At 37.6% G+C, this 27,235-nt stretch overlaps 1 protein-coding gene across 1 annotated transcript in view; it reads right to left on the bottom strand.

The window, feature by feature from the left end:
- Positions 1–25,818, bottom strand: part of HAAO (3-hydroxyanthranilate 3,4-dioxygenase) — a 37,030-nt gene extending 11,212 nt beyond the window's left edge. Inside the window, exons 1-6 of the mRNA XM_074864845.1 lie at positions 25,626–25,818; positions 20,304–20,382; positions 11,096–11,179; positions 9,342–9,448; positions 6,369–6,458; positions 5,633–5,676 (exon numbers count right to left, since the gene is read on the bottom strand). Coding sequence (XP_074720946.1) covers positions 5,633–5,676; positions 6,369–6,458; positions 9,342–9,448; positions 11,096–11,179; positions 20,304–20,382; positions 25,626–25,705 — 484 coding nt within the window. The 5' untranslated portion in view covers positions 25,706–25,818. The remainder of the gene's footprint in view (positions 1–5,632; positions 5,677–6,368; positions 6,459–9,341; positions 9,449–11,095; positions 11,180–20,303; positions 20,383–25,625) is intronic.
- Positions 25,819–27,235: the final 1,417 nt, after the last annotated feature.

Raw genomic sequence — 27,235 nt, 5'->3', positions numbered from 1 at the left:
CTCTAGAGAGCCTAATGAACTTCTCAGAGCAGTCCTGGCTTCAGAGAATATTCAGCCTGCAGTCCTGGGTTTTGGATGATGTGTTGTAGTTTGGGATTAAAAAGTTTAGTAGAATTTTCCATATGGCAAATTATAGAAGCCATACTCCAGACATTGTAAATCTACTTTATTTGTGTATTAAATGTTGCTGACTTAGGTTGGTTTGTCTGAGCTCTTCATCTCCAGGAATGGCTATATACTCACTGGGGACCGGTGTGGTGTGGGAAGTTGTTAAATATGAAGGGAGGGGAAATGGATGAAACCAGTGAGAGGTTGCATGGTTATACAGGACTGGAGGTTTATAATTCTGTTCCCTTCTTCCACCTATGTACCCTTTGCAGGTGGGCTTCAGGAGAGATATGAGCATGATTTGGAAGTTACTTAAAGGATTTATTATCACAGGATAAAGATGAACAGTGTATTTATGTGGGCATCTTTGCCAGAATAGAGACAGTGAGTATGATATGAAAAAGGAGTAGATTCAAGTTGTTGATAAAATTTATAGAGACAGTGTCTCAGAGAATTGTACAATTATGGTGGGTGTAGACAGTTTAAAATTGTTGACTGTCTGTATTGGTTTGAATACTGTTCTGTCTTGGAGACGTTCTGGTGGTTGTTTGCAAAGTAAATTCCCTAGAGGAACACTCCTTAATATCTAAACGCTCATATGCTGTTTCTTTTAATACAAGTACTCAAAGCAGAAAGAAGTAACATATTATAGAAGAGAACTAGGTATGTTGGAAGTCATTAAAAGATGAGGGAAAAGAGAATCACATATTCAGTTTTTCTAAACAATTTCATAGCAAATAAAACTTATTTCCAAAATCATCATTCTTACTTACAAAAAAAAAGTTATAGTATCTTTAGAATTATTTTAATGTACCTACAACAGAAAGGCGCAAATATTTATACAGTTAAGTTCAAAAGAATGGCCCTATATTTGCTCTAGTGTAAATGAGGACAGAATTTCTTCCTCTCCTTATTTTTATTTTTCAGAGGTAGTTTTAATTTAATTAATATTGCCCACTATCCAGTTATCTTTATTCTTTATCTTTCTCTTATTTTCAGTTACTAATACTTCTCTTTTGACCTGCTTTGTTTTATACATCAGTGAAACAAGCCTGAACAGTACATACTGTCTACAGAAGTTGCCCTGGATTAGCTACAGAGGATGACAGTACGGAAGCTGGTTTTTATAGTGGTGAGCTCATCCTTATAACTTGTTTAACAGCACTGCTGAAACCAGAAAACATTTGTTTATAGACCATGCCCTAGGCTGTATGGTATTCCTACTCCAACTGACTGAAGAAAGCACCCAATTTTTTATACTCATTCAGATCCTTAAGTGTTGGCTGCCGTGAATCACAGGCATAGAACTGTGCTGTATTCTAACAACACTAATCAGAGTTTAAGTCCAGACTGTAAATTACACTAGATATGCCTAGAATCAATGAAAGTTTTGCTAGTGAAGTTACTACAGGACTGGTTTTTGTGTTATGTATCTGTATGTCCACTGACAATAAAGATTTTATGGGAATTAAAATTTCATTGATAATTAGAAGTAGATTCATTAATTTGGATAAACAAAAACCTGACATTCTACCTACACCATTAATGTTCTTTAAGATCATTTTTAAACAAGCCTAATTTAGGAAGTCTTTTCTTGCACTTTTCCCCATCAAATTTCACATAAAAGAAGCCCTGATTATTTCAGTGAGCATGGCAGGATAAGCTTTTGAACTTCTGGATAGTTTTGCAAACCATATTCAGTCATCACTGTTTGTTAGCACTGGGGTTTGTCTGTCTGAACTGTCTCTTGTCCTCTTGACTATAACATGGGCATGAAATAGAAACCTTGAGAGAATCTTGCCTCAGTGTGATTCAACTGAAAGTAGCAAGAGTTGTTTTGATAACTGTGATTCCTCATGTCAAAAATTGTGTAAAGTAAACCAAACCAACCTATCTTGAGTGTTCCATGTTTAGACTATAACCTAAATATATTCACCGCTATTGATAAAAGGAAGGGAGAATTTTCTCAGGCTTTATTTCTGCATGTTGTAACAAAAGAAGCTAGTAATTAGTACAAAACAGTTCCAGGGAAGATGCCTCAAGTAAGGATTGCATGCAATGTAAGTTTCTGATTGTATTTCACCTGATGGTACTTGAGTCCCTTTTCTAAAAATGTATCTTTTTAATAGCTACTTCTGTCTATTCATATATTCTGAGTACTCTGCTTTCAGAGGGACTTGCCCTACTGTTGGCTGAGCCAGAAACCATAAATAAATCAAGAAAAAGTCTGGACTTAGGTTAGGGTTTTTTTGTGTGTGGTGGTTTTTTTAAAGCAATTGGAGCTTGATTGATTCCAATTATAGCTCTCCTCTATGAGTGAGCTGCAATCAAGGGTTTCTTTCAAGATGTTTTTCTTCAATTTTATTCCATTTCTCTCTAAAAAGGTGAGTTCAGGCTTGTGTAGAAATGAACCCGAGAGCGCTTCAGCTGGCACTTTTAAACTGACGGTATTCTGGATTTTCAGAAGAGAGACTGAAAGAAGCTGAAACCCAGCCGTCTGCATAGGCTAGCTACTGGTAGCTTGTTATATGCTACAAGCGTCATCTGGTTGTTGATTTCTACTTAAGAAAAAAAAGAGAGCTACTGAGGGAATAAATCCAAAGCATTATTTCTCTGTCAGTTGGGTATGCCTCCAGAAGGAACATATTACCAGCTTACTCATATCTCAGTCAAACATTGTTTGATTTTTCTTTTTAATTTTTTTTGGTAAACCCAACTCTCACAGTTACAGGAGCTGCTAGCTAAAACTTCTGTAACTAAAAATCTGGGGTATTTTCCTCATGTACTGAGACTTTAAGCTTCTTATTGTCCATGAGAACTGAAAACTGGAAAAATTAAGCTGTTCCCCAGACTGAAAGCCTGCTATGTAACTTTGTTGACTGCTTTTTGCTTACAGCAAGAGTTAAACCAAGAGCATTTCAAGTATTTGTTGTCTTGGCTTAGTGGCTAATCCAAGAGGAGAATCCATTCAGGGTAAAAAGATGTATTGAGCTCTCAACAAAATAACTACGTTTACTTGCTTTATTTTCTTTGGTCTTGAAAAAAACTTTTCAGCTTTAATGAAAGTCTCTCATGCCTTTTGGCCTTTTTACAGCTTTTGAATAAATTACAAGGAAAGAGCTTCTGTACTGGATTTATCAAAAACAATTTCTAAGAGTTCTGTGTTTAAAAAGTGTCAAGATGTAACATAGCTTCTGATTGATTGTCAGGCTTGTTCTTTAGCTCTAATCTTCTGCAAAAGTATTAACAATATAAATCTTTATTTATTTTTTTTTTTTTCTGCACTGGTATAATTAATTTGTTACCGACATATAAGCTCTTAGCTCAGACTGGTGAGGGATGCTTATTGTAAATCACTGTATTGAACAAGAATAGTATGTGTGAAATGATTTTTTTTTTTTTATTACAGCAGCATCTAGAGGCTCCATCTGAAATTGTATTTCCTCTGCTAGACACTGTGAACACACAGTCAGAGACAGTACCTGCCCTACCTACACCTCCAGCCCCCTGAAAAAAAGCCCCATAAAAAACCAACAAAAACAAACCACCAACACTCAAACATGTCACACGGGTGATGTTCTCAAATTAAAATAAGCTCAAATTAAAATAAACACATTTTGATGTTAAGAACAGTAAGATCTTGGGAGACAACAACATTTTGTTTGCAAGAAACACAGACCCTTTCTCCGAGACATATATTTCCTAGTCAAAGAGCCAATGCCAAAAGCTGGTTCAGCTGCAAAGTCTTTTGGGCAGGGTTTCTGACTGGCTTACCAATTCCTAGTTGCAAAGGCTTGTAAGGTTGCTGTCCCATACATAGGACTCTTCTGTGAACTTTTCATTTTGGTGACAATGATTTAGTCAACTTTTTTTAAGAAAGATGATGTTCATGCAAAAAAAATCTTTCCCTGATTTTAGGATTTGAGTAAGAACTTTGTTCCATTATTAAGACGGCAGGCAGTGACATTTTTATGGTGACTATCAAGCTGAGAAATGGGATAGATGTGGAAATAATGTTTCACTAGAACTTTTGTCTCTAATAGAGTAATTCATAAAAATCATCTTACTTAAGATATTTGGGAATGAATATGGTGATTAAGGATAACTGGTTCCAAAAACTTCTTAGAGAGGGGAACTAAAATTTAACTTGTGGCAAGAGCTATGGAATTTAAGTTATGGGTGTGACCAAAGGAAGACATTCAAGTTTGTCATGTAGTTGTAAGAGTTGCATAGCTGGGTATTACGGTTGTGCATGTGTGCACATGCAGTGCACCTGAGACATAAACTTCCTGCTTTCCTATGATTCCAGGTGCAGGATGTCCCCCAGTCAGTCATCTGCATAGGTGAGACAATAAACTGATTTGAAACAAACAGACCTACTTGAGCAATGGGATTGACTGAACTGGTGGCTTTCACAACAGCATTGGGCTAACTGGTGCAGGAACTCTCCAGGTGGGAATCTCAGGTTGTCCTTGAGATCCCACAGGCAGCTCCTGCTGTGTTTATGCTGATTTGTAGTTTTACATGTGTTGATTAAGAACCTGGCAATGTCATGGAGACTCTCCAGGTAGTTCCTGCAGCAGAACTGATGAGGTTGCACCTAACCAAACCACTTGCAAATGGTCCATAGAAACTGTTCCCGCAGGTGCAGAAATGGTCACATAGTGTAGTGTTTTGTACATAGTTAAGACAGGTGGGTACTATTTTGCACATTAATCAGTAGCAGTGGATCATGCAGATGCTGGGTGTTCATGTAGAGCTGTGGGCCAACAGGATTGTCAGACTTCAGCAAAACCAATTTCCCACTGAAGGTGCTGTTGCAAGTATCCTTGCAATAGAAACTTCACTTGCTGTACAGAAAGCAACCGTCACGTTTGGGAGATCTGATTCCTAAAGATATTAATAAATTAGTTTTCTTTAACAGTCACTCTGTCCTACGTCTTTGTCCAGCAGATGCAAGAGTGGGGTTAAGACTGGAGTATCTACTCCAGTGTGGAAGTTGTAATCACTACACACAAAGAGAGGAAAAATGGAAGATAGGGCAAGACAGCATGGAAAAAATATGTTAAATGGATCAGACTCTACATGAACTAAAAGTATCTATCTATCTTTCTCTAGGTGTTCTTATTTCTCAAGAGTAGATCACAGTGTATAGGTAAAGGAGTACAAGTAGGTATAAGGTATGTAGATTCAACTCACAGAAATCTCATTCTGCAGAGTCAGGAATGAAATTTTATTAGTACAAGACTTGAATGGCATGCAAGGATAGAGATACTGGATTTCACACTGTAGAGTTACCTGATAGGTCCTTATGATGGTATCACATGAACAGCCAAGATGCTGTTTGGTAATCATGTATATGATTTTCTTGTGGTTGGGGTAATGAGAGGAATTACTTCCCAAAGTAACTTTAATTTACATAATCAGAAAGAAAACCAGAAACTTAGTCATTTGATGTGGAGAGAATCATTACTGTTCAATCAGATACAATAATTCTTCTAATTCTGAAATTAATTTGCATTACCTGGATTTGGTTTTCCCGTTCGATATTGTCTTGAATTGAAAAACCTGGAATAATAAACACCAGTAAAAAGCCATGTTCATGTTCTATAGGTTAACAAAGAATAGGCAGTAATATTGGACATTAAGCTTTGTGCTAAGAATGGATGTGTCAGATCCTCAGCTACTATCAATAGGCTATACCTATTTTACTGATAGAGGGTTTGTCTGAAAGTCCTCCAACATTTATGTCACTAAACAATTTCCTTGTTCACATTTAGCAACTGTTTAACAAATTGATTAGTTAATTGATGGCATTCATACATTTCCTAGAAAGCAGCTCTCTACCAATTTTGCCACAGTCCTGATTATTCATTAATAATATCATTAAAAGTACTTAAATTAAAGCAAGAATGAAAGAGGCCCTATGGAAATGTAGTGTTTTACCTAGTTAACCTAGCATCAGTTCAGTGTTATTTTTTTATTCAATTCTTCTTGCACTTAGCAACAGTTACTTGTTCAAAAAGTATCTACCAGATAGATGCGAGGAGCACTTGATTTTCATATTTTTTTAAAATCTGATTTAATGAATTTGGGGTATACAAGATAGGATTAAAGATTTGTAGAGCAGCAGTTAACTTTTAACAAGTCTATGTAAAATGCAGCATAAATAGAAAATTAACTATATGAGTCACAGACTGATAAAGACCTATTAGATCACTTTAACTGTTCTTTTAAAATTTACACAGAAAAAAGCTTACTCTTGAATTATTGGTATAAGTTGAGTGCCAAGATCTTCACAGTGAAACCATTTTTCAAAGAGGACATTAGTTGATTCTCCAACATAGTATCTGACAAAATAAAAACATTAGTCAATCATTTTATTAACTAATTGACCAGGCAGTTTCAGTCTTTTCAAGAAGATAGCTACTTGATATTGTGTAAGAGCATGTTATTCTCAAGCTTGGTGTACTTTATGCTGAAGAATGGTTATTTAGGGAAGCTTTCTGTTTCCCTGGTTAGCTGACTTGGTGGGTGGGGTGCTCAACCTTCTGTGGAGGGCCTTGTAGTTCTGCTGATCAACCACAGAGAAGTCATCAAATCCCTTTAGCAAACCTTCCAGATTTAATCCTGGAAATGATTGATGCTATAGTCCCTTGGGACCAATAACTCTCACTTTGCATGTAGTTACTGCAAAAATAACTGACCTTAAATACCATTTCCAGTAACTGTTTCTGTGCAGCTATGAGATAAATGTTCGTATTTAAGAGAGTCAGCTTGCTTATTGCCCATGCATGGACTGATAAGAAAACAAGATGGCTTATGGACTTGTTTGCAAAATGTAGACAGTTGTCAGCTGTGTGAATTTGGGAACTGTTATTTAGCTCACCACTCTGAAAAGGAACTTGGTGCTTCACTTGTATTATTTTATGTTTTAAAAAATAAATAAATTGTGCTGAGATCAGCAGGTCAAGGTTGCTGTAATCTATGGTATGGCAAACACAGAATTTACCTACAGATTTAAAAAAGACTGCACGGACTGGCAAGGGAGTGATGCTCCAGTACAGTCACTCATGTTGTGACTGATTGTAAATAAGTCCTACGTGTCCTTTGGGTTAAAGTCACTGCAATGTGTGTTTGAAGAAGGAAACAAGGCTTATATAATTATATCGTGGATATCTGTGTATTCATGTCTGTCTTATGTATCTATAGCCATATTGTCCAGAAACTTTCTAAGAGCTCCCTGGCCCCTTAAGTTTTGCAAAAACAGGGTACACAGAGTAACATTATTAATGCCTCCAGTATGGAAAAAGCTGTGCTACAAGCACAGATTTTGAACACAGAGAATCTACAGAGAAGAAAAATGTTACAAACGTCTTGGTTGGGAGAAGGCTTTGCACTTGGGAAGGATTTTGCACCTTACTAGGCGTTAAAGAATCCAACCACACAACTAACATCAAACTTAGTTTCTGTACTCATTTGCCATAAGATTAAGGTTAGCTAGTGCATTTTTCTTATAGTACAAAGCACGAAATCATTACTTAGGCTGAAACACTGGGGCAGGCTACTTATTCTTTACCTGTACAATAACTGGCATGCTAGGGGCTCTGATTTATGACTGAGGCTTGTAGGCATGATAAATAATGGAACAGTAATGTAATATTAGACCTTGAGTCACCATACTTCCAAGTTCATTATGACTTCCTCTTGTACAGTCTCTGCTTTATGTGGCTGGGAGTGAAAAAACTTTGAAAAGATGAGGGGTTCTGGTTGTAAATCCCCATCTCTCCCAGGAGCACACCTCTGTGTATGTTCAAAAGTATGACATGATTGTTCACTTCCAAAACTTCGGGTGCCTTTTTTCATCATATCAGTGTGAAAACAAGGGCACTAAACACCTCTAAGTGATTTGTTTCCAGGCACCTGATTAGATCTTTTCAATTTGCTTTGTTAATCCAATTATTTTTTTCCACCTCCAAACCATATGGTAGCTTTTGGTTTAATTTCTCCACAAAAACATGACTATATTGGAGTGCAAATCTCTAGATCTACCTGGGATCCCTAAAAAGGCATTCAGCATCTCTCTAACTCATACCATCCCCTGACTTCATGTACAAGGTAGGTTATTTTCCTTAAAGTTACCTAGAGCTACTTATGTTCCTTTATTACAAATAAATATTGTTATCTGAATCACTGGCCCATTGTTTCTAACTCAGAATATATTTCTACTAATGCAAGTGCTCACGATCCACAGACCTGCAATGAAAGGAAAAAAAAAAGGACAAGTGCATACATGAACAATGTTTTAAATTAACTGGATTTGTCTTTAGCTTGGAATCCAAGCAGGTGTTTTTTTTCAATGGTCCCTTTTTTAGTTTCTTATATCTTTCTTTAGTTTGGGGTTTTTTTTGAATGAAAAAGCATATCTTTCTAGCTCCACACATTTGCAATCTTCCTGCTGTGACTACCCATGCAACTATCAAAGCCATAGGCCAAAGGACAGAAACAGTACATTACAGATATTACCGCAGTTTTAAATCTTTGTAAATTACATGAATAGCTGTAAACTCTCTTTGGTCAGTTGTATCTGGTTAATATCAAAACAGCTTTTCTAACTTGGCTAATGGTACTGCTGTGACTTGCCTTCTTAGACTTATGAATTCTGTATGACCACAGGACAAGGCTTGGCCCGTCTCCCACTAGAATACAGAATAAACCTCTCATTTCTTTGAAGATGTTGTTCTCATAAGGCAATAAAAGCTAGGCAGAGGTGTGTACAATGTAGAGGGGTTAGTGTTAAGAAAACTGACTTCGGTTTCCAGCTTCCCACACGCTTGCCAAGAAAGCTGCTCTTCGTCTTTTTGCTTTCAGTGCTTACAAAGGAATTGATGTTCTGCTTGCCAGAATTGATAAAAAAATTCTTTTTTGATTTGTGTTGTTACAGAGCTCTGTGATTTTAAAACTTAAGATGATAGTAGTAGGCAATACATAAGTAGATAGCTATAACCACATCATGCATTTAAGACATTTCAAGATGTTCCTTGTTTAACTAAATCAAATGCTAAATGAGATCTCTGTTTATGTGTGTATAGGTTAATAAATGTGTGAATAAAATTAGTACAAAATTGCCAGGGTGAATCTGATAAATTATCAGGAAAGTAAAATACAGTATTGTATTGACAATCAGTTTCTATTATGAATCCTAACAGATTAGCCAACAGTTTATACTTCACCTGAGCCCGTCAATTTCTGTCTTTAATCTTTCCCTCTCAATCACAAGACCCACAGTGTCTGTGTATCTCTGAGGAGAATGAGGTATCCTAGCAGGTAAGAGGAACATCTGTTCAAAGAAATGGGAAAGCGTCAGTGTCAGGAAGTCTTTATTCCTTGTGTTGTCCTTCCCCTGCCCCCCAACCTGCAAAATCCTCCGCTCCTTGCTCCACTTTTCCCCTAGTCTTTGTTGATCCTGTATTGCTCCTCTGCAGCTGTACCCACTTTGGTACCAACAACCCAGCAGATACTGTTTCTTCCTTTTTCAGTGAATGATGACCGTTGACTCTGCAATCAGCACTGGCTTTATGGCAGTCATGTGACCTCCTCCCAGTTTGATCATCATTGCTAGCCACAATTGAAAAGAAAATCTAACCAGTTACTCATCTGGAATTTATAAATTTAGTGCAATTTCTGGGTAGCAGAAATGGAAATAAAAAGCAAGTTTGTTGTCAGCTCAAGAAAATATCTAAACTAATCAACCACATGTACCCTTCCAACACAGTGAGCACCTGTGATTGCATGATGAGGAGTGTTATTCTCTCCAGAAATAATTAACAAATATGAGGGGCTGCTTACTCATGCAAGTGACAAAGTAAATAGGCAACATTTGGGTGGGAGAAGTCTATTACTGAGGTTTGAGAATAAACCTTTTTCTAGCAGCTATCTGACTATGTAGGAAGGTGGTAAGCCTCTACTGTTTTCTTCAGCACTACAGATTTCTTAGCCAAGCTTGGGCGAGTCATTACAATTTCTCTGTCTGCAAAACAGACCTAATGATAGTGCCTCACCAGGACTAGTGTCAGTCTTCGCACTAAGGATAACGTGTGTTCCTTTTCATTAATGCTTCTGGTACATGCCAAGATCTCAGCTGGATGTATTTCTCCAGTATGAAGTGTATTACCAGAATCTCACCATCTATAGGTTTGAAAACACAGATCTGTATCTTAATTGAAAATGTCATAATACTTTCAATGACATCAAGCTATTGGGTCTAATGTGTCTTTCATTTTAAAGGCTGGCCCCACTAGATCCTTTCAAAGACTGAGTGCAGTTCAAGCTTGTGACAATAATAATGAGTGGCAGTTGTAGTAAATCTAATAACTTGTAGTAACACCAAGTAAAATATCGTCACGCATTCATTAAGAGCACTGCAATCTATGCTTTAGCAAGTCCACTATTATAAGGAAAAATGACTGCAGCTGGATACATTTTATCCATATATTGCTCTTTTAAAACTGTTCTCATATTGTGATGGTTGCAAAGGCTAGCTGTGTGAGGACTAAAGAAGGCTGAAAGTAGCTGAAACTCTTAACTTTCTAAGTTCTAGGCAGTTCACTTAATGGCATGTTTGGGTGGGTGGGCAGTATGTACCTGACAATGTGTAAATAAAAGATTGATCCACTTGAATACACAAGGCAGATTCCATGCCATGCAGGGGAATAAGAATTTCTCTCAATATGTTTTTGACTACCTGAATGGGTATCCCAAATGCTCAGAAAGATTTTTATCTGTTACTGAAATAATGAAATGTTGAACACAGTGTATTGTAGTTTCTTGTTAATTACATGGAATTTGCTATACTGCATTCAAGATTTTTAAAATTTTTCTTATCCTGATGCATCTCTTGCACAGCAGGGATAAATTGATTTTTAAATGATTCATTAAATATTAATTTAACATGTACAATAATAACAGAAAAACAACCCTGTTTTACCTCCCCTTCTCGGATGACAATGTCTTTTTGTTTCCCCTTTTCAATTATCTTCAAACACATATCTCCTTTAACCTGGTAAAAAAGCTGAAGGAATAGGAAAGTAACATTAAAGCAACTACTCCAAAACATTCTGTACTTCATATTCTGTATATGAAGGATACATGTATAAATACATTCAATCTGTAATTGCAAATACTTACATGTTTTTTTCTAACCATAAACAGCAGACTTCCAACCTTTGTTGTTTTGAAAACGTTACTAAATATGTATTATTTCCATTATCTTACATACATTTGACAATCTAAGAGGTCTGTAACTGCTTAGAGCTATTCTGTGAGCCCAGTGGAATTCCACTGCACTGTCTTTACTCCTGAGGATTACTCTTTGTAGGGCTGGGACATTATGGTTCAGACATCCGTTATTTACCCTGTATATAAAGCTTATTTTCAGATGTAGCAGGGTCTTCACTACTACATTCAGTCAAATTAAATGTCACTTTTCCAAATAAGCTCCAAATATGCATGCACAGGTTTTTTGGGTTTGTTGTTTCATTTTTAATGGGTCTTTCTCATTTGGGAATAATTGCCCATTTGGAAGCTGTTCTGCTTTATTTCTGTGGATACCCTCAAAGCCCAGCAACAGCTGCTCCTCTTCCTACTGTGTATGTAAAAGGATTACATTCGAAGCATATGTAAGGACAGAACCACTGAACCCATAATTCTGTCTTCAATGACCTTTCCACAGCTCTGTTTTCAGAGCAGTTTTGTGGGGGCTCTGAGGTGCTCCGAGCTAACCTCATGTTTCATGGCAGAACTGTGCTATGATCTGTAAGCAGATCTGTCTTTGACCTGGAATAATGGGCACATTTTTCCTCATTTTATATAATACAGAGAAATAATACTTTAAAAAGTCAACTTTACTTTTCTGCCACTCTGCCAAGCTTCTATATGCTTTCCATGTTCTGTCCGCCATATCTAGAAACCAAACATTAATTCATATCATTGCTAGTACAGCTGAAACTGTCTGAAACATGATTAAAAGTTATAATTATAATGAAAATAATTTTATTTATAGTAATTCACTACAATTTTAGCAAAATGGAAAATAAATAAGGGAAGAAAGAAACCACCAAAGTATATAAAAATCCCAAACTAAACCTTTTCCAACATTAGAAAAGCTTAATCAATTTTTTGAATCGGATTATTTCAAAAAGAGTTTTGAAATATTAGTACATGCCCCTGAGAATTCAAGAAACACCTCTATGAACATAAGAAATAATAAATATGCTGTCAAGGGAATGAAATAGTAGAGAACTGAAGGTGTACTGGAAAAAAGCTCATGCTGAGAGCTCTTACATGAGTGAAAAGTTCACCTTGTGCCAGGGACATCACCATGGATAAATTATAACTCTTGTCTAGATGACCACGCTGCCAGGCTACTTATCCTCCTTGCACTCCATTTCCCATGTCCTTTTCCTGTCATTTTCTTTGGTGTTACTGAATAACCATATAAAATGCTATAGCGGCCCTCATTACAGAGCACGTCGGGCAGGGCTAACTGCTCATTGTATGACATAAAGTGATTTGAGTGGGGAAATGATCTCTCCTTCATTTCAGAAAAGACTCATCTAAGACCGTAAGATCCTGATGGATTATCTCACAGGCCACTGGTAATATGGCACTGGTAATGCTGAAATTGGAAGGTCCTTTTTGAAATCTTGAGCTCTGGAATATTATCTTCCCTATAACTACTGAGGGAGCTATCACTGAACACATGCACAGGACATGTAGGTGAGGGAAAGGACAACAGAGGCAGAGTTTTATTCTGCTTGTGACTGTGAATCATGCAGCTAAGCAAACTTTCTGGTAATGGAAGACTGGAGAGGGGAAAGGGGCTATCCAGTTCAGTAGTCAAGCATCAGAGTCATAAGTAAAGATTCTGAAGACTAAGTTTTGAATTAAAAGAATTGTTTTGCAATGGGAAAGGAGGAATGAGGTGGGCTACACATTGTCAATAGAAGTGTTTTTCTGAGTGATTTTAAATAGTACCTTTCACTGTAAATTATGATCTGTTCTTCAAAACTTTTTTTTAAAAATGTCTGAGTGTTTCAGTCATCCATAAATCATCTGATGTAACTGTGAATAATACAAGTGGCAGTAGTTACTGAATCTACTGCTGTGCTTATATTATACCTTGAACTTTTATCAAGAAAACTGTCAACTATTTAACATCTCAGTGAGTTACAGTCCATGCCCATTTCACAGGACACACTTAGCAATACAGTACTGCTGGAATGTTATTTTTTTCTAAATGCTGACTGAGCTTTGCCTTCTGGGCAAATCTAACCCTTTCCTAAATATATCCTGGAAAAATCAAGGCCTGAGTAAGGAAGTACTGGTGTGTGGGTGGGTGCACGCACACGTGTATGTGTATATATGTATATATACAAATATGTATGTGTATATAGATAGATAGTAAGTCAGCAGAGTTCATGGCACCTGAAAATATAAGCTCTCCTAATTGGTCTGGTTTTACTGGGATAATTTGGTATCCATTCTCCACAGCAAAACTGAAAACTGAGGAAATATGCAACATTTTCAGTCTATTAGCATCTTACTAATGATGAGGTCTCTTGTTACATGTAATATATATATGTGTGTGTGTATATATATCCTTGCAGAAAAGCCTAGATTTGTACATTGCTACTGCATTATGGGTCAAAACTGGACATGGATTTGTCTGAGTGAAAAATATGGCTCAAGGAAGAAACAAAGGTTGTTCACCAGTCTTTTTTTGCTTTTTGTTACTGAATGTGCTGATCCATTTATTGTTATTATACTTTCTTCTTTTCTTCCTTTCATTCTCCAGACTTTTGCCTTTTGTTTAGCTTTCCTGCTTACTATGTGGCATCTTCGCATTACAATTACTCTAAAAACACCTCCTCTTGTTACTTCTCAACCTACTTCTAGAAGTTAGGAGCCACCTAGAAGTCATTCTTTACACTAAGGATAACATTTTTTCATAACACTGCTCAATATGATCATTAAAACTGCAGTTATACCTATGAAAAACTAAACTGAAAGCCCCTTAAGATTGAGTTTGTTTTCTGACTCATTTAATTTTCCTTAAATTCTCTTTACTGTAAGATAATTACATCCTCCTTCCTTAGTCTGCTTCAACCTTCTTGATTATGCTTCAAATCTGATAGTATTGTGTTAAGCCGCAGTGAAAGGCAGCATGACCAGAGCTGAATCATTGTCAAGTCTGTAAAGGGGTATTTCACCCAGTTATGAAGACTCATAAAACAAATTATGCAGACATTTTTGGAAATGATAGGTGGAGATGCAGAGAGGTGGGAATTCACTGTTCCCTTCAGTGAAGCTGCTTGTCTTGGCAGAAATTAATTTCAACAGGGTAAAAGAAAGCGTGGATACTACCTTAAAAAGAGCACTATCACCCCTGCCATATTAACATGGTGAGAACTGTGTTGCTCCTTTGTCTAGGTATGTGTATCCTAGTAGAATAAAGAAGGAAGCATGCAGTAGGGGAAGAACACAGTATTTCTAATTGGTTTGTATAGGCCAGTTAAAAAACAAGTCTATTTTACTTTATATACAGCAATGTATGTAATTTAATTTAGATCCACCTTTGATATCAAAATCTGCCTAGATGTAGGAGCCCAGAGCTCTGTGAAGGCTTTTGTAGCTGAGAGCTTATTCACAGACCTCCAAATATACCTGCAATTTGCAGTGTACTTTGAGTACTGACTGCTTCTGAAACTGGAATTTGGGATTGCTCAGTCACTTCTGGGATTAGGCTCTGACTTGGCATATCGTGGCTTGTATTGATTGTCAAATTGCTAAATACTAAATTAATTTGCAGAGCAACTCAAATTCTGATGTGGGAGTAGATCCTGGGTGTTCTCCAGACTTCAGTGGCGACTGATCTATTTGAGCACAGAAAAACAATTTTCTTCTTCTCTCATCAGAAGGTTTTTCAGCTATCAGAAGTCTGGAAGCCAAACAGATGAGGAAGGTAGAGAAAACAATGTTGTGGGTTTTTTTTCCCCTCTGCTCATTTACATGTCATCTGTGAAACCTAAATACTAGCCCAAACTCATCCGAACAATTGTATGCAGCAAACCTATTTCTGAAAACACAATCTCTTTCTGATGCAAAAGGATCATCACCCTTATTACTTTGTAATAGAAGCTTTGTTTCTTATTAAAATTTTCAGAGTTTTCACCAGATAAATACAGGGGGTTTTAAATGTAAAGAAGCAAAAAGGTTTCTCTTGTTTTGCTGCGATTCATGTTCTCAGTTTTATTTAGGAGATAAGCACAGCAAAAACTACCTACTGGGAATGCTTACCTAGCCCCTCTTTCCCCTCCTTAGGCATCCATTATTGCCATACAATGCAAAGGGAGAATTGAGCTGCTAGGGAAGAGTTTCTCAAAAGCATACTGACTAGAGTGCAACATATGCTAGAAGAAGGGGTCAAGCATCATTTAAGCAGGTAATTTGTCAGCAACTGGAGCCAAGTCTTACTTGTGGTGTGTGTGTGAGGGGGAGAAAAAGAGAAATCAAAACTCAGGTTAGAAAACTCAGACAAGCTGTGGCAGATGTGACCTCAAATCTGTACCACATTTCAGAGCAAGATGTTACAATATCTCAATCAGACCGTGTAAATATGCTAGAAGAAGCTGAAGAGATTGGACAAGATGATCAAAGGAGAGGGAATTTTTGTTCTGAAAATGCTCTTTAGGACTGCAGTGTAAGGGCTCTGATCTGTGGGGCTGCATCAGTATTTAGGTGGCTCTATCCATAGGAAACAATCTAGATGCTGAGTGTAGAAATTTAGAGTAAAATACACACAGCACAATGAGAAGCAGGGATTTTAAAACCAAGCAGAATACTGTGCCAATGCAAATATGTTGCAGGTGGTAGATGAAAGGCTGATTTGAATTTCTCTGCATGGAACTGCACTGTTTTCTGTAGACTCAACATCAGAATATAAATTGTTAAATTAAAGTCAGCTACTTGAGATTCATTGTGTTTAAGTGGTGGACTGAAGTGTGTAAAGAGACAGGACCCTAAACACTTTTGTGATCCTTGGTTTAGCTGTTAGCATATATCGCTTTCCCCCAAAGCAGCCTGCATGATGCAGTAAATAAAATCTGAAATTCTTCTACTACAGATAAGCTTTGTTATGATTGTGGGTTTTGTCTGTCATTAACTTCCTCCAAAATACACCATCCCCTTCAGTTTTCAGTTACCTTATTTATTTGGAAGTTATATGATGAATTTATAAGATAAGAATAGAAGGTTTCCTCCCCCCCCCCAGGCTTTGCAAGTGAGCAAAAAGGCAGTAAATACACCATGAAGTCTCTGAGCTGTGTAAGCGCCAAAACTCTTCTTGTCGCAAATGCTACTGTATGATGAAAAGTTCAAGAGACAAAAGTATGTTGAAGATCGTTCCCTGGTACCTGGAATGCACCTGCTACCCCATAGCCGTGTGGGCTTGAGCATCATGTCAGGGCAGCCACAGAAGCTTTAAGTGATCTCATCAAGTCACACAAGAATTGTAGTCACTAGTCCATGTAATGCAAAGCTCTCTTGACTAGTGAGGTACGTTGGAATAATGATTCATTTGAAAACCTCACCAAACTGGCTATATAGCACTAACACTTTCTTGTTAGTGCATGAAGTTTTGTTGGTATAGATATATAGGTCTATTCTCACAGCAGGTTTTTTGCCATGTTTCAACAGAAGATGCATTTCCCAAAGCAATTCAGTTTCATTTTGAGAATGAGTCTGATTTAGAGGCAGAGAACGTTCGAGTAGATGTTCATTGACTCTATCTCTGTTCTGATGGAGAAGGGAGCAAGGGGCAACTTAACATTTTCAAACAGGAAAAAGACTGAATATGACACAGTGCTAAAGTCAAGCCAAAGAATATGAATGGTTTATCTCTTGTAAGGTGCAGCTTGATTTGGTTCCTTATAAAACCTGTCCAGTGGAAAATAATGTCTCAGGTGTGAGGCAGGACTTCTGTGAAGAAGGACAGCAAATAAATACTGCACAGAAAATTAAGAAGGAAGTGAGGTAGTGCACAGAAAACTAAGAAGGAAGAAAATGTAGAATTACGTATTTAGGAAACTCCTGCTTGTTGAGAGGGGAAAAAAAAAAATGTGCGAGACTAGCTGTCGTTTTAGCCTAAATGACTGTTCAGGAGACAATCCTAAAAGGCTTTGAAGAGAGTCCAAATCAAGCTTCCATTTTTTCTCATAATTAGCCAGTCAGAACTGATCTTTCCCGATACACCTGCACATCAACTGCACCAGCAACGAACAGCTCAGGAGCAGGAGGATGCTCCTAAGCCCATGTCTCTGCATGTGAACCCCTTGCTGCTGTGAACTGCTGGCTGACAAGTGCAAGTTGTGCCACAGGACACACTACAAACTGTGTGATAACAGGCAGAAAATAATGAGTGAACAGGTATAAACAATTCTAAATTTAACTTTCTTTTCTAAACCAACACCTCTTTACTATAGGAATAATACTAGCAGAATAGCATCAGCTAAATTTGCGTAAAGAATTTGTGGGTTTTCGCATTCATGATCTGGCCTGATATCAGAATGCTTATATAGTTTGTCTTTCAAATTGTCACTCAGAGCTATGAATGACCTTTTGCCTGACAAAATAATGAGCTGAACATCGTTTTGAATGGGGTTTTTTAATCCCAAATTTAATTTAGAATGCCCTTTTGTTAGGATATTCTCTGCCTCATGATTCTTCTCTAATGAAAAACATGGATCTAAATTAGATCACAGGAAGGTGCAAATGTGTCTGATAAACAGCTATGGTAAAATTCAATGCATGACTATTGTGCCTCCATAAAAATGGACAAAATTGGCCCACACATTAAACTGATACGTAACTGATAACACTTCTGATGTGTATATTGCCAATTTTTCTATCTGATAGGAATTTTATGTTTTCATATTTGGTTGCTGAGTAATTGTGGGAAATTTTCTATGTAAACGAGGATGTATTGATACCTAAAAAATCTTGTATCCAGTTGAATTAACAATAATTTACTATACTGTTGCATACTGATATACATTATGCCTTCATAGATGTTGCCAACTTCTTGTACTGTTGGAAAGTCATATAATGGGTTTAGGTTTATTAAAGCAGGCCAAATTATTTTCTAACACAGGAACATCTTGCAAAATATAAAAAATACGTGATAAATTATATTAAACTAACTTTAAGGGAAGGGGAGGAGGAGATAAATTTAAAAAAAAAATGAAACAGCACAGGAATGGGTTGGGGACCAAGGATAATCCAGTATGAACTGGGAGATGCAGGGAGAGACAAGATTGTAAAGAAAAGAAAAAAAATATATATGTTTAATATTGTAGTGCAAGCTATTGTGCCAGTTAAACCTCAGCTCATTTCTCATTTTTTTGTGTTCCTCTCTTAGTGTATAACTCTAATGTATTCTCCAGAGCAAGAAAATAAATTAAGTGTACAAAAATAAAAAGGTTAAGTTACAGAAAAAATTGTTTGGAATCACTAACTTCCATATGTACCTTCATGTACCTTCATTTTATGCTTTGTCAAACCTTGATGTCATTGACCTTGATTATAAAATTCACTCACTCTTTTTTAACCTAACATATAATACTTAACTATATACCATAACAGCAGCATACAGATTAGATGTTCTTCTCAGTGCTTTCTGAGCAGTCATACTACAGATGTGATTGCTCCTCTCCCAGGGATGTAATCATGTTGACAAAACCACATTTTGTTTTCCCCAGCTAAGTATCTCTGGACTTTCCTTGTAAATGTACGATGGATGCTAAATTCTTCTGGTTAGCAATAGTCACTTCACACGTACTGCCCTGAGACCTGGCTTTGCCTCCTTCCCAGCCCAAGCAGCATGATGGCATGGTCCCGGGTGTTGCCAGAGCTCCTCCTGTGCAGCCAATGAGAAGGGACATTAATGGAGAGTGGTGGGTAACCTGTGGTACGTGATGGACATGCCTGTGCCCACAGCCATGGGTGGGCTGTGAGACCGTGGTGGCAATCTAAAGCAGACAGGAATCAGACAGTGATAAGGTAGCATCCACTCTTGCAGAGTGGTATGGTTATAATGACTACAAACACCTGCACAGCACAATTATAACAGAAAATTGATGAAGGCTGTTGTGAAATGGTTGGCTTGGTTTTGTGAGAAATGATTCAATAAGTAAACCAAATTTTTGTTTCATTTTAAAAGGATTTGTTGAACTTGACTCTCTTCTGCCTTGAACTACGTAGATGGCTTGGGTTTTCAAAGGTACTTAAAATTAGGTGGCCAAATTTTATTGGAATGACATGAAATAAAATTACTCAGCTGGAAAGCAAGGTAAATTGTCTCCCATCCTGAAACTCTTACTGACAGGCCTCTAGTGTCCCCTTTCCCTTAGGGTTCCTTCAGAGCCAGTTGTGATACTTCAGATTCAGAAGAGTCCTCAGGCAAAGCAGACAATTCCGTGAAAAACACAGTAAATAAAGTAGGTGCAGATTGTTACAATTTTGATAGGTTTCTACTCTTTCTTCCTATATTCTGCATTTGGCAGAATGGCTACTGACAACTCCAAGCAGTGGGATAGCTTTCTTTTGACAAAGATGTGCAGAGAAGGGGATTGATTTGAAAAATATTGAGAGACTCTATTCTTTAACCTTCCAAACATGAATGGAAGCTGAAAATGCTGATATTTTTCACAAAATCCAGAAAAATATAATTTCAAGCCAATTAAAATATTTCATTTTGATTTTTGAATTTCAAAGCCACTTTTTAAATATAGATTGATCTTCTGCAACAAAATATCACTTTAAAAATATTGTTACCTTTCCAAAGTTTTGTTCCAAAACGTTGAAATGAGACATTTTGATCTGTCAGAATGCTTTTTCTAGTTTCCTGTTGGAAATGAATTATAGTAAAATAGATCTGATCTCATGTGCCTGCTTCAAAGGAAATGCACAGATGGTGTATGCTTCTTGTGAATGATTCTGTTTAAGTCTCTGAATAGATCTAATAAATACAACATCACTGAGCCTGGCATTGCTAATCTGTAGCTGTAACTTCAGATTAGCTGCATTTTAATCATTATAGATCGATTAAACCAGCAAAATATAAATAGCCTATAGGTTACCTCTTCTCCTTCCTCAATATGATAATCCTTCCTCTCATTTGGTCCTCCAACAAACATCACATTTAATTGATGGCGATGCCTAGAAAACAAAGTGACATTTTAAAGCTACCTCCACTTGTGATGTTCTTTATTTCATGTAAGTTTTTTTCTTTTTTAATTCTTTGAGGACAGTGAGTCAATGGAACAATGCTAGTGACAAGCAACATCCAGAATGAGCACTCAAAAGACCTCTGGTGCATCTCTCCGCTCTGCCACTGTCCTGCCAGGTGACCTCAGGCTAGCTGCCTCCTTCCTGGTTTTTCAGTGCCTTCAGCTATGAAAAGGGTACAACGATAGTTACCAATGGTGGAAAGAGCTTTGAACTGTAAAGATAAAGAATGCTTCATAAAAGACAGGAACAACAAGAAAATGTCTTTTCAACCTAAGCTGATTAGATCAGGATTCTGTAAAGGTGAAACACTTTTAAAGGTTAATAAAGGTAAAAACATACTTTTTTTCTGTATTGGGTTTGCATGGCAAGGTTTTGGTAGTGGGGGGGCTACAGGGGTTGCTTCTGTGAGAAGCTTCTAGAAGCTCCTCCCATGTCTGACAGAGCCAATGCCAGCTGGCTCCAAGACGGATCCGCCACTGGCCAAGGCTGAGCCCATTGGTGATGGTGGTAGCACCTCTGGGATAATATATTTAAGAAGGGGGAAAAATCCCTGTACAACAGCAACTTCAGATGGAGAGAGGAGTGAGAATATGTGAGAGAAACAACTCTGCAGACCCCAAGGTCAGTGAAGAAGGAGGGGGAGGAGGTGCTTCAGGTGCTGGAGCAGAGATTCCCCTGCAGCCCATGGTGCAGCCCATGGTGGGGCAGGCTGTGCCCCTGCACCCATGGAGGTGAATGGGGGAGCAGATCTCCATCTGCAGCCTGGGGAGGACCCCACGATGGAGCAGGTGGATGTGCCCGAAGGAGGCTGTGACCCCTGTGACCCCCTGGGAAGACCACGCTGGAGCAGGTTTGCTGGCAGGACTTGTGACTGAAGGACTGCACCCTGTGGGAGGGACCCATGCTGGAGCAGTTCATGAAGAACTGCAGCCTGTGGGAAGGACTCACATTGGAGAATTTCATGGAGGACTGTCTCCCGTGGGAGGGACCCCACACGGGAGCAGGGGAAGAGTGTGAGGAGTCCTCCCCCTGAGGAGGGAGCGGCAGAGACAATGTGTGATGAACTGACCAAAACTCCCATTCCCCATCCCCCTGTGCTGCTCGGGGGAAGGAGGTAGAGAAATTGGGAGTAAGTTAAGCACAGGAAGAAGGGAGGGGTGGGAGGATGGTGGTTTTAAGATTTGGTTTTATTTCTCATTATCCTACTCTGATTCAATTGGTAATAAGTGAAATTAATTTTCCCCAAGTTGAGTCTGTTTTGCCTGTGATGGTAATTGCTGAGTGATCTCTCCCTGTCCTTATCTCGACCCATGAGCCTTTTGTTATATTTTCTCTCCCCTGTCCAGCTGATGAGGGGAGTGATAGAGTGGCTTTGGTGGGCATCTGGCATCCAGCCAGGGTCAACCCACCACACTTTCCCATGGGTAGCATTACCAGAGATACTCGTGGTAGGAATTAGCAGCTAATTTCTCTTCTATTTATACTAATTTTGCTAAGGTGGAACAACATTACAATGGTTTCATTGTGGTTGTGGCTGATTCAGGCCCTTTATCTTAACTCTACCCCTTTTAAGAGCCCAAATGAACACTTCTCTCAGCTGTCATGAAGAATAGATATCAGCCCAATTATCTATCAGTCCACTGACTCTAATAAAGAGGTAAGGTAGCAGGTTTTCATTTGCTAAAAAATGCCCTATAAATCAGACCTGTTAGCTGTGATTCAAAATTTGTTCTTAAACTCTTCTTGACATCTACTTTTCAGTGAGGAGCTTCTGGGCAATACTTGGGCTAACAGGAGATCCTAGTAACACAGAACCAGCAGAGCCACACTCCCCTGCAACACCAGGAAGAGCAATGTGTCTGTGTGTCAGCACCTTGCAAGCATTAATTGAGAGAAGCTATTTTGAATGGCTGAACATATGTATTTGATCTGCTATCATCATGTTTACTTCGAAGAGTATTTAAACGATAATGAACAACACAGTAGGGACTAGTAAAGCAGAAACAAGAAGTAACAGTGACAAATTAGTTTGTCAAATAAAAGTCTAGAGAATTAAATTAGATTACAATTCTTAAATTGACTATTTTCACCATAGGAAGCTGTATACATAATAGCACTTGACTTCATGCCCATATCCTAAAATAAGGAACCAAAATCAGAACTGTTTGTACCACGCAGATTTAATATTCATTTCCAAGAATGCACTGTAATACTTCTGCATTAATGAACACCTCTACTAAAGAAGGGCAGAAAGACAACCAGTAACAACACAGCTAATAATCAATGAAATAAGTTAAAATTAACCCTGGAGAATAAGAGAAAGGCAATCTATGGGTATCTTGTAGTCTGTTGTCAAGATGAGTTAATTTTTTTATAGAAACCCATACAGTTTCATTATTAGTTCAATAACTAAAAGTGAAAATATCGCTCTAAAAATCATTGTTGCTTAACTTTTTGTTTGGCAAATCTACCATTAATTCTGTTACCTATGGATTTAGCTGGGTTTTACATAATAAACAGGCAACTATGGGTTAATCATTCCTATCATTAACAATTATATAACACCACCATCAAAAAATTCCAGCTATGAAATACAAGCAGGAACTCAAATAGGTTTGTCCATATCGCTGAATAAAGTTGTCTGGCTAATATAGTTGCATTAAGTTAAGAAAAATCATAAGGAAGGAAAGCAGCTTCAGTTGAGACTGCCAAAATGCAGTTAGAGTATCATAAAGGTTTCAGGGGTGTGAAAATTACGTGATTACACTATTTTTAGAATGAGGTGCTAATCAATGGCCTATTAAGTTTTATATACTCTTATATTTATCTTCTTAACCACATTAAAAAAATGGTACCAGCAGGCAACCTTTTAAAAATGTCTCAAGTCCATGAAGAATCAGAGAGTTAATGACTGCAGTTAGGTCCCCTTATGGTAAGTATCATATTCTGAACTAAAAGAAGAGCTTTAAAAGTGCCATAGCTACCTGTAAAAATCAGCTGTGTCAAGGCTTCTGATTTTGCACTGATTGCTCATTGTTGAGGTTAAAAAGCATTTAAACTTGCAAGATACATCTAATTAAATTGCAGCTCTTACATTGTATCCTTTTCTTGACTCTGGTAAAACTCTAAGCAGGTGATAATTCAGGAATTGAGGTTTTTGTTCTGAAACCTCAAATAGGTATTTAAAACTTTTGATCCTCTCAAATGTATGGAAGACTACTGAATAAAAGCTTGAAAGCCATAATAAATTTAGACACCAAAAGTACTACTGATTTGCGTAAGACCTAGATTTTAACTGTTAATTCTCTCTTGAAACATAGGATCATAAATTACTAAATGTTTTGAGGTGGTTGCCTTTCAGTGATGTAGAAGGCAGTGAGAAGATTGCCTTATACATCTCTACTCAGAACATAAAGGATCAAGCCTTTGAAAAAATGTTGGAAATCTGTTAGTCACTTCTTGGAAAATCACCTAAAACCTTTTTTGACAATCCTGAAAACATTTAGGTAGCACCAGGAGCAGGTGGTGAGAAACTCAGAATTCATATAGTAGATGGCCTTCCTCTCTTTCTTCACAGGCTGAAGCTACGTTGAAAAAATGGATTATTTTTTTAAATTATGCAATTGCTATCACAAAAAAATGTTTCTTGTTTCACTGTGCCTTCTTGAAATGTTTATGGGGGAGACCTCTGATAGAAGTCACAGAATCACAGAATCATCTAGGTTGGAAAGACCTTGAAGATCACCTGGTCCAACCATTAACCTAACACTGACAGTTCCCAACTACACCATATCCCTCAGCGCTATGTCAACATGTTCCAGAGTTACTTCAGGATTACACAGAATGGCTGGTAGGTGGTACAGAACAGTGCAGTAATAACAAAAAGGTTCATCTTACTGATGAGGAAAAAAACCCATGAATATTCCATATATGTAAAATACCAAAATTCTACCACCATCACTGGTAAGCTTTAGAAATGAATATGCTTTACAAAATGCTTCCTAATTCCATTTTGAAAATGAAAGTAATGAAAACACTCGGAAGGAGAAGACACTTTCCTCATTCTCTCCCTCTGTGAAACTATTGTAATGATTCAAGTTTCATAATTTCTTGGTTAAACATACAACTGTAGTTTCAACACAGACATCTCTGTAAGGATGTGCCTTTTGCCTTAGCTCTGTCTTGCAACCATTAATTTGAAAAGTAACCCGTACATCAGTGAATGGAAATTAATATCACTGCTACAGTACTGCCCATTCAGCTTTTGAGTAGAGGTAGCACGTCAGGGTAGGGGAAGAGGCATATTTTTTTGATGCTTTTTTAATGATTAAACTTGTAAAGCAATATTTTTTTTTATTAAAAGCAAGAAAAATGATTTTTCTTTATAAAACCTGAGTTTGTATCACTCTTTAGAGAGAATCCTTTCTTATGAAAGCCTTCTATATAGAGAGTTTTGGACAAAATGTATTGTCCTCAACTTCAGTGACAAAAGAAATCCTTGCTAACATTGTGACTAGAAGGTGCCACACATTGGACTATTTACACTGGAGCTTTGACACTGAGAACGTGCATGCTGTACAACTGCATAATGCCTACACTTTTTTCTTACATCGACCATCTCATTCAGAATACAGTTCATAGCTTTAAGCTGCCTCTTCAGCTTCCCTACCCTGCCTTGACAGCTCTGGAAATGCCCTGGAAACCTGCTCTTCCAGTGCCCCTGCCCTTCCTTTCTCCTCATCTTTCAGTGATACATCCCACTGTTTTTGATTGCTCCTGAAACTTTCAGGTTGTGATTTGGTAGCACTAATCTGTTAACTAAATCTTCTCATTTGTGGATATGATGCCATCTCCTCTGATTTCTACAAGTTTTTTGTCACAGGTCCTGACACAAATTCCCTTAACTCAGTCTAACTGCTTAAAAGAGATTTTGAGTTGAGGCAAGTATCTTATATTGAAGTTGATCCTTACAGCTTCTTCTGAGTTACTGCAGAACAGATTTCAGTCTCTTTCTGTTCTTTGAAACAGCACTCTGACTGACTGCAGTCTGAGAGGAACTACAGTTCCTTACTAATCTTTACCATATATGCATTTCAGCAGCTTCCTCTTATAGCTAGGAATATTTATATAACTAAGAACTGGGTAAAAAAAAATAATCTTCATTTACTTACATAAGCTTATTGCACACAGGTGGCAAAAAGGCAGTTTTGTTTTCTTCTATCCATTTTCTTACATTTACAAGAAGGTCCATGGTCCACCAGCTATGAAACTTTTGACAGAGATACTAAGAGTTTGCACAGTGCTCCTTCTGTGAGGAAACTGCACTTGATTCCATCCCTAGAGCTCAGGGGATTGGTTGGTAGAAGAGGTGTCTTCAGGCTTCAGTGTCAGAGGGGACAGGTCCATCAGCCAAAGGTTACTTTGTAAAGAGTACTAACGCTCCAGCAGCTTAGCTAATAATTGACTAGTGTTTTTAAAATATATCTTTTAATCAGAAACTGATTCTGCCCACAGTAGGTTTCTTAATTCTCTTTGCTACACCAACTGGAGTGTGTATATTACCTCTCTATAAAAATTGCCTTGTTACATAGACAAACAGAGAGTTAGGAGAACGGGCAAGTCTTGGGCATCCACACTCTTCAAGTCTAATACAGAAACTGGTTTCAAAGCTAAATGAAAGTTGAGAGCAGTTCCTCAAAGTTTAGTTACATATAAGAAGTATTTTTATACAGGCATAACCATACATAGGCATTTCAGGCTTGACAATAGAGCCTCGTTTCCTTTTCACCACCTCCCCTCAATCTTCTTAGGTTGAATGTTCGGGGGACGGTGTTTGAAAATATTGGGATGTTCTGCCAAATAACAATAATAAAGATGTGTCTTGCATTTGTAAGACCAAAAGCAGCTGTCCATAAATGCTCATTTTAATTTGATCCACTCTTTGCCAGTGTTGTAGCAGGGCTTGTTGGAGAGCTGGGCCTGGTTCTGTGATGCCCTTTGGGAAAGTGCAGCATATTGTCATCTAATTATCAGGCAAACAAGAAACCGAGAACTACCAGGCATTCCAGATCTGTATTAGTCCTTATTGCCTCACTAGTTTCTGCTCAACGTCTACATAGTTCCTACAGGATTGCTCACTCTGCCACCCTCTTTTTTTTAATAAGCAAATGTATAACCATTTATTGTCAGACTTAAAATACATTAAATGGGTGGTAAACAAAAAATCCCTGAGACGTGACAAAATTTTAGCACTTTTCAGTTCCTCTTGACATAGCTTAGTCTTCTGATTATATCTACACTGTGCTTAGTGGGTGAATGTGTATGGGTATAAGGTTATTATATGATTTGTTTAAAAGTGATCAATACATCTTCCATGGTTTGCGCATATGAGCAGTGCAGCTGCTGGACTGAAGAGTCCCGTTGCATGCTGGAACAGTACAAATTTGGGAGTTCTTTACCTTGTACCATTATAATTTTCCCATGGAAAAAAGCAACGGAGTGTGAGTCTGAACTAATACCATGCTCTTATTCCAGTATGTGTAAGGGTGACTCCGTTTTACCTTCATCTCTATCACTTTGCAGTTTAGTTTAAACTAATTACATAATTGATCAAAAAAACCCCCCGAACATTTATTTTGGGATAAAAAAATTCACATGTGGATCACAGTTCTGCTATATTAGTACAATCACAAGAGGACTGGCAATAATTTCCTCTGAAATAAGCCCAAAAGAATTATTTCACTCAATTAAAAAAAAAGACAAAAAACCAATACATTATTTA

Source organism: Strix uralensis, chromosome 3 (genome assembly GCF_047716275.1).
Source record: "Strix uralensis isolate ZFMK-TIS-50842 chromosome 3, bStrUra1, whole genome shotgun sequence".
In the NCBI taxonomy this organism is placed as follows: domain Eukaryota; kingdom Metazoa; phylum Chordata; class Aves; order Strigiformes; family Strigidae; genus Strix; species Strix uralensis.
Note: the sequence above shows the minus strand (reverse complement) of the source record. Positions and strands in the feature narration are given on the sequence as shown.